Source organism: Salvelinus sp. IW2-2015, unplaced genomic scaffold (assembly GCF_002910315.2).
Source record: "Salvelinus sp. IW2-2015 unplaced genomic scaffold, ASM291031v2 Un_scaffold9086, whole genome shotgun sequence".
Lineage (NCBI taxonomy): Eukaryota > Metazoa > Chordata > Actinopteri > Salmoniformes > Salmonidae > Salvelinus > Salvelinus sp. IW2-2015.
In genome coordinates, this window is record NW_019950345.1 from 1 (window position 1) to 8,448 (window position 8,448).

Sequence of the window (8,448 nt, forward strand, 5' to 3'; positions counted from 1 at the left end):
TCTTCTTAATGGATGTCTTCCTCTTCTTTAGCCTGCGGCCATCACATATCAGAGAAGCCTTCACGTACGGGTCTGAGAGAAGGAGAAAGAGGGAGGGAGAGAGAGAAAAAGAGAGAGAGAAAGAAAGAAAGAGTGAGAGCGAGAGAGAAAGAAATAGAGGAAGAGAATGGAAGAAAGAGAAAGAGAGGGACAAAGATAAGAGACAAACCTTGAGCAGGCTATTAACACATTATACTCCCACGTCCAGGCATCTGTCTTTAACACATAAAAGACATACAAATCAAGGCCCCTTGGACGAGGCGGATTAAGGCCAAAGTAAAACAGGTGTATTCACGTCAATTACCACAGAATAAAAACTGCCGCTCTAGTCCGTTGTAGCACTTACAGAACACTGAGAGTTACCATTTGATTTTATGGTGGATTTTTTTATACCTTTGTTAGGCATTCTAATAATCTCCTAATCATAAAATAAATAATAACGGTGTGGCCTCATAATTTAGCGTGTCATTTCGTCAGTATAGTAACTGTTACCATGGTAATGCAGGATCATCACATCCTCACAGGCAGGATTAATAACTCAATTACTTTAGTTAGGCGTTCATGAAATCATCATCAGCTACCTAAGTCCCAGCCATCCGTCAGGCCAGGACATGGTTGTGTTTAWAGCATTTGGTTGTTTGTTGGCTAAGGTTTTTAGCACTCCAACGTTTATGATTTTTGCTATTTGCTTGTGTTTCCAACATTGCCACAAAACAGATTTTTGGCACTTCATTGCATTTGGAACAGTTGAACAGTATTTATTTGGGCAATATTTACAGAATGTAACATATCAACATTCAAATATTCATGAATTCAGTCAATTGATGTGTTTGCTCCATCTGTTTATGCAGGCCTAATTGCATTCAAATAATAGTTGAAATACAAAATGTGTGATGTGAGTCTTGTCAGGCTGTTTCTAACAGAAGAGACGACCCCCAGTGCTGCGGTCAGTGTGCTGCGGTCAGTGTGCTGCGGTCAGTGTGCTGCGGTCAGTGTGCTGTGGCGAGAGGTAAAAGTCACGCTGAGAAGCCGGTGAGGTCCATGGCTTTGAGGTTGGTGGCCTTGATGACAGTGGGCGTGAGCCGCCTGCGTGGGCAGGTTAACACAAGAGAGAATTCAGCTCCCCAGGTCAGCCTTCTCTGTACACACACACACACGAATCAGAGGTCAGGTTCAAACGGGATCCCAGCAAACTGTGGTAAACATCAGCCAGTAATACCCAAAGCACAGGCTGAGAGCAGGGTCTGTAAAAGAGCCCACCATCTTGCATTTGGTTTGCTAAACCATGAAGCAGGCATCATTGATAATTTGCCACAGAGACATGACAGTGTCACAATCTAAACGGGCAGCATATTCAAACTGAAGGCAACTGTCATCACAGTACATTAATGAAATGTCAATCTTTCAATGTCCCCAAGAAGATACAAGTTAAATTGCGCTAGATCTAAAGGCTATTTAATCACTCTCCCCTGCTTCCTCCTAACTCGGCACAGCCAGTGGTCATGGTGGTGGCATAGTGGCATAGCAGTGGCATTATAGTGGCATAGCGGTGGCATTATAGTGGCATAGCAATGGCATAGTGGCATAGCAGTGGCATAGCAATGGCATTATAGTGGCATAGCGGTGGCATTATAGTGGCATAGCGGCGGCATTATAGTGGCATAGCGGTGGCATTATAGTGGCATAGCAGTGGCATAGCAATGGCATTATAGTGGCATAGCGGCGGCATTATAGTGGCATAGCGGTGGCATTATAGTGGCATAGCGGTGGCATTATAGTGGCATAGCAGTGGCATAGCGGCGGCATTATAGTGGCATAGCGGTGGCATAGCGGCAGCATTATAGTGGCATAGAGGTGGCATATGGTGGCATAGCAGTGGCATAGCGGTGGCATTATAGTGCCATAGAGGCGGCATTATAGTGGCATATGGTGGCATAGCAGTGGCATAGCGGTGGCATTATAGTGGCATATGGTAGCATAGCAGTGGCATAGCGGTGGCATTATAGTGGCATAGCGGCAGCATTATAGGGGCATAGTGGTGGCATTATAGTGGCATAGCGGCGGCATTATAGTGGCATAGTGGTGGTATTATAGTGCCATAGCGGTGGCATTATGGTGGCATAGTGGTGGCATAATAGTGGCATAGTGGTGGTATAGTGGTGGCATTATAGTGTCATAGTGGTGGTATAGTGGTGGCATTATAGTGGCATAGTGGTGGTATAGTGGTGGCATTATAGTGGCATATTGGTGGTATAGTGGTAGCATTATAGTGGTATATTGGTAGCATAGTGGTGGTATAGTGGTGACATTATATTGGCATAGTGGTGGCATTATAGAGGTATGGTGGTGGTATAGTGGTGGCATTATAGTGGTGGCATTATAGAGGCATAGTGGTTGCATTATAGTGCCTGTATAGTGGTAGCATTATAGTGGCATAGTGGTGGCATTATAGTGGCATAGTGGCGGTATTGTGGTAGCATTATAGTGGCATAGTGTTGGCATTATAGTGGCATAGTGGTGGCATTATAGTGGCATAGTGGTGGTATTGTGGTAGCATTATAGTGCCATAGTGTTGGCATTATAGTGGCATAGTGTTGGCATTATAGTGGCATAGTGGTGGCATTATAGTGGCATAAGTGTTGGCCATTAATAGTGGCATAGAGGTGGCATTAAATAGTGGATATGTGTTGGGCATATGTGGCATAGTGGTGGTATTGTGGTAGCATTATAGTGGCATAGTGTTGGCATTATAGTGGCATAGTGTTGGCATTATAGTGGCATAGTGGTGGCATTATAGTGGCATATCGGTGGCATTATAATGGCATAGTGTTGGCATTATAGTGGCATAGTGGTGGCATTATAGTGGCATAGTGGTGGCATTGCGGTGGCATTATGGTGTCAGGCATGGGCTCTCTCTCTCACCGCAGTGCCCTCCACGATGTCCCTCCAGACAGGCTTTTCCCCTGTGCCCTCGCTGAAGTCCAGAAGGTTGTCCACAACCACTTGGCCAATCAGGTCGTGTCTGGAGAAGCGGTCAAAGTCGTAGACAGAGAAGTGTAGCTTCCGGGAGTGCAGCTCTGCCAGGGGGACACCGAACTGGAACGTCTCGTTGAAGATAGGGTTTAGGGTCTTTCTGTGGACCTGTGGGAGAGAGGAGAGGGGGGAATTGAGGAGGGAAAGCGGGATAGAGGTAAAGAGGAATAGGTGGGAGAAAGGGGAAGGAGAGGGAGAGAAGGAGGGAGAGGGAGAGAGAACAAGAGAGTCTGCAAGAGAGTCTGCTAGACAGACTAACATATTTATTCAGAACAAAATATCAGCTAATTCCAATGTGCAAGGGAGTAGACTTTGCATTTGTAAATTCTAATAAATTACTGACAGTAAGTTAGAATAAAATCCCAACTTGAGAAACGGCAATGAAACTCCACACAAATCTCTCGTGGTAATGCATACACAAATCTCTGAGTGACATCAATGGATGATTCACACATTACTCCAAGTTATGCATGAACACATTTCTCAATTGGCATCGGAGTGAAACTACACGTTTGTCAGGTTAGTATTTTACTGTGCCTTCAAACTGGACTGAAAACCAGCCCAATTTGTGTGAAAACTAACAAGTGTAATAAATGACAGCCTGAGCCCAGATCTGTTTGCACTGTCTTCCAAGGTATTTATGGTCATTGGCAAGACAGCACAAACAGATCTGGGATCAGGCTTGATAAATGTGTTACCTTGGTCTGGAACTTCTTCTTCCTGTCTGGCAGTAGGTAGATCTTGACGTAGGGGTCTGAGAAGCCGTTGGCGTCCTTGGCAGCCAGGTCTACAGCCTTCAGGATCTTTACCACTAGCTGCTCTGTACTGCAGACGGGGACACACATATACAATCTATGTTAGACTCACCGTCTGGGACACACACACACACACAACACAATCTATATGTCAAACTTACCTGGACAGACATAGGGCTACAGAGTAGATAGCGAGACAGTGGAGTGGTTAGGAGAGTATGTTGTATCTATGAAGTGGGTCGATGGGGATCCATTGAGGTCCAGGATGAAGCAGCCCTTGACACTGATTTAAGGGTTTACTCCCTACTAATGGGGAATTTGAGGAAGGTAGATCTGTGAATGAGAGCAACTTCTACAAGTAGCATAATCCATTGTTACAAAGCTACAGATCGGCTCCAGCAGTTCCAGTGAGATGTAACCACAGTAAGCACATATGTACACTGAGTGTACAAAACATTAGGAACACCTTCCTAATATTGAGTTGCACCTTTTTGCCCTCAGAACAGCCTCAATTTGTCAGGGCATGAACTCTACAAGGTGTCGAAAGCGTTCCACAGGGATGCTGGCCCATGTTGACGCCAATGCTTCCCACAGTTGTGTCAAGTTGGCTGGATGCCCTTTGGGGGGTGGACCATTGTTGATACACACGGGAAACTGTTGAGTGTGACAAATCCAGCAGCATTGTTCAAAGGCACTTAAATCTTTTGTCTTGCCCATTCACCTTCTAAATGGCACACATACACAATCCATGTCTCAATTGTCTCAACGCTTAAAAATCCCTGTCTCCCCCCCTTCATCTACACTGATTGAARTGGATTTAACAAGTGACATCAATAAGGTATCATAGCATTCACCTGGATTCACCTGGTCAGTCTATGTCATGGAAAGAGCAGGTGTTCCTAATGTTTTGTACACTCAGTGTATATATATACACCCCAGGAGAGAGGCCAGAGAGAAGCCAAGCCATTAATACTCCTCATAGGAGGCTATTCCACTGTGTYATGGTCAGTCTGGGTCACACACACACGCCCGCACACACACATACACAATCTTGCACATATACACATGCATACACACACACACGCGAAGACGTCCTTCTAAACCCCCTACGTCCAGTGGTCTGTCTGCAGAACTACTTATGAGGGATTTAATTAAGAGAGTGCAGATGGCTGGCAGGCCTTTAATCAGACCTCATTATACCCTGTCCTTCTGCGTTAACGAGCGTGTCACCACTTCATTACGGGCCTTTAGGAGCACANAGATGGCTGGCAGGCCTTTAATCAGACCTCATTATACCCTGTCCTTCTGCGTTAACGAGCGTGTCACCACTTCATTACGGGCCTTTAGGAGCACAGCGTGAACTCTGGGGAAGAGAGCACCACCAGGCWATAGCCAATAGCAGCTCAGACAAACACACTGTTTAATCATCTGGCCCAATCAGGACTGAGATAAGCCTGTTGAYGACAYGATTRCATCCAATCAGGTTTCATGTTTATCATGCAATCRCGTCCAATTAAGGAAAWYAGGTAAACATGCCAATCCTACAATCACATCAAATCAGGGATAARATKAATACCGTMATTWGTAAATTAGGAAGTTATATTTAAATTGGWTAAACACGTTAATCAGAGAAACATGTCCAATTAGTATTTCTTAAGTCTATCTACTTACTTTAAGTCCAGTATCATCTCCGCTTGGAAGTCGATACACACTGTCAGTACGTGTTGGGAACTGTAGTCCTTATGACTATGAGCAGTGTAGTTTTATAAAGCATAATTGAAAATGCCAGGTGAGTCCTGTATAAAAGCTGGCCCTGATGGCATGTCACATTCAACAACATTACCTCATTACAACAACAAACACTGTAGTGTTCCTACTCTCACATGTCCGTTTGAACATCAAGACAACAAAGAGCAGGAACAAAAGACAACCTTTAAAAATATATATATATATATTTAACCTTTAGTAGGCTTACTAGGCAAGTCAGTTAAGAACAAATTCTTATTTACAATGACAGCCTACTAACACGGTCCCAGAAGCACTCGGCAGAAAATACACCTATTACTGATCTGTCAGAGGGAAATTCGCTATACTATTCCTCACAGACAATGTCTGGAAACCGCCCTATTCCCACAGCACTAGTGTCAGCTTTTAACTACAGTGTCAATAGAAAATACATTTCCCAGAGGGCCCGAGGGAAAATTGACATTGTTGTCCTAACTGCTATTCCCCAAATGTGCTCGGGTCTAGCACGTTAACATTGATGTATGGTAAATACATTACAATTATCCCACACAGTGCTAACAGTGTGAAGAGAAGGTGACACACATTATATCTCTCTCTCCCTCTCCCTCTCCCTCTCCCTCTCCCTCTCCCTCTGTCTCCTCTCTCTCTAGATTTTCTAACAAAGATTCACAGTGTGTCAGAAAGCAGAGCAGAACAAATGATCTTGTGACGTGAGGTAGAAATACATGTAGGTAGATATACACCAACACCCTCCCTCCCTCCCTCCCTCTCCCTCTCGTTCCCTCTCCCTCTCGTTCCCTCTCCCTCTCGTTCCCTCTCCCTCTCGTTCCCTCTCCCTCTAATTCTGTGTGTCTGTAATTCGTGTTATAAAAGTCTGGTGTTATAATGTGTTGACAGGGTCTGCTGTTTAAAGTAGCTCACCATATATAATTCATGACCCTAACTGCCTCTCACTTCCTTGTGTTTCGAACATCAGCACTTTCTTTCTCCATTGTAATGTTTCTCTGTGTGACGGCAGAAAGAAAGGACCCCACCAGGCAGCCACAGAGCCACAGATAGACTGAGACAGATTGACCTAGCAGGCTGTACTACACTGCCCCTGCTCTCTCCCTCCTCTCCTCTGTCCTCCCTCCATCTTCCCATCTTCAACCCTCCGAAGGGGGGAACACCCACCATTTACATAAACAGAGCCAGTGCTGCAGAAAACCTACAACAAGGGGCATGCATGACTAATGCACTCAAGGTATGGAAAATTAGACAATTACAATAACAATGTCTATCTATCTATCTATCTTGTGTACACTATTTAGTCCATAATGTAAAAGTATATATGGGTGATAAAAACTTCCCACTGTGTGATACTTGACACTGCAATGATAGAATTTCTAGGGCAAGTACCTTAACTCAGCTGTGATGACAGAGCAGCTGTTGATCCTCTGTCTAAGCCTTAATGTAATGTATATTTAACAGTGCACTCAGACCGAGGTGTGAAGAGGATTAATTAAGTGAATCGGTTCACTCACTTGAAGGCGTAGCGCAGGAGGAAGCTGATCTTGCCGCAATTGTCCCCCGTTTTCCCTTCCCCCTGGTCGCCCCCACGCAGTCTGTAGAGTTCCGGTTTGATTTGGCCAATGCTGGTCACCTGCTCGGTCTTCTCCTCACCATGGAAATCAGGGCTGGACAACTGGTGAGTCATGGGCTTGGGCCTGGGGAGAGAGAAAGGCTTAATAGACACATTAACACTCACTGGAGAGACAGACAGGGTTAAAGGAGAAGTTCTCTTTTTTACAACCAAATCTACATTTTTGAAGTAAATGGCATGTTATAGAAGGGTCCAGACACCTTTTTTGTGATTTCAGTTGTTTTTGAGAAACTTACCCCAAACAGAAAAGCACTTCTTCATCCTCGTTGTGCAGTACCTTGTGCAGTACGTTGTGTAGTACGGGGGCCCTGAAAAAACATGAACAAAGGCTCCAAAAACACCCAAATACGTCCTTTTAGAAACGGCAACGCTCTCAGTATAGTGATGCAGCTCTTTAGATGTTGTACACATGAAAATGTGTCATTACGAACTTTATCAGCAATGTTATAGTCCATTTTGTGCTACTCGAGCCATTTCCCCTATCCAGCTGTTCCATTCTCTGTTTAGACTGCTGCTATAGGTAACTGCCAAATTAAAGGAAACTCCATAATAAAGTGTCTTAATAGGGTGCTGGGCATCTACAAATGCCTGGAACCTACTGTGTGGAAGTACATTGCAGAATAATAGTGAAKACATCAAAACTCTGAAATAACACATATGGAATCATGCTTTCAATATACCTTGTATCCCTCATTTACTCAAGTGTTTCCTTTATTTTGGCAGTTACCTGTAGAATGGACGGAGTAGTATCGCTCGAGTCGCAACAAAATGGAATATAACGTTACGGATAAAGTTCGTAATGACACATTTTCATGTGTACCACATCTAAAGACCTGCATCACTATACTGAGAGCTTTGCCGTTTCTAAAAGGACGTGTTTGGGTGTTTTTGGAGCCTTTTTCCATGTTTTTTCAGGGCCCCCGTACTGCACAACATACTGCACAACGTACTACACAACCAGATGTGGAAGTGATTTGCATGTTTGGGGTAAATTTCCCAAAAATAAGTGAAATCACAAAAAAGGTGTCTGGACCATTCTATAACATGGCATTTACATAAAAAATAGAAACAGGGTTGTAAAAAAGAAAACAGAATAACACACACTAAAAAGATCGATAGGGTTAATTCACAGACATACATTCACTGGAGAGACAGACAGGGTTAATACTCAGAATAACACTCAGAAAATGTATACACTAGACAACCAATCACAGAAATGTGATGACCCTTAGA

At 44.1% G+C, this 8,448-nt stretch overlaps 1 protein-coding gene across 1 annotated transcript; it reads right to left on the bottom strand.

Moving 5' to 3' along the window:
• Window positions 1-2,750: 2,750 nt before the first annotated feature.
• On the bottom strand, window positions 2,751-7,274 carry LOC112079691 (synaptotagmin-C-like). The gene is made up of 3 exons (XM_024145567.2): window positions 7,097-7,274; window positions 3,771-3,897; window positions 2,751-3,180 (listed from the first exon to the last, which is right to left on the bottom strand). The coding sequence occupies exons 1-3, from the start codon at window positions 7,267-7,269 to the stop codon at window positions 2,938-2,940; spliced, it is 543 nt and encodes a 180-aa protein (XP_024001335.2). The 5' UTR covers window positions 7,270-7,274; the 3' UTR covers window positions 2,751-2,937.
• Window positions 7,275-8,448: the final 1,174 nt, after the last annotated feature.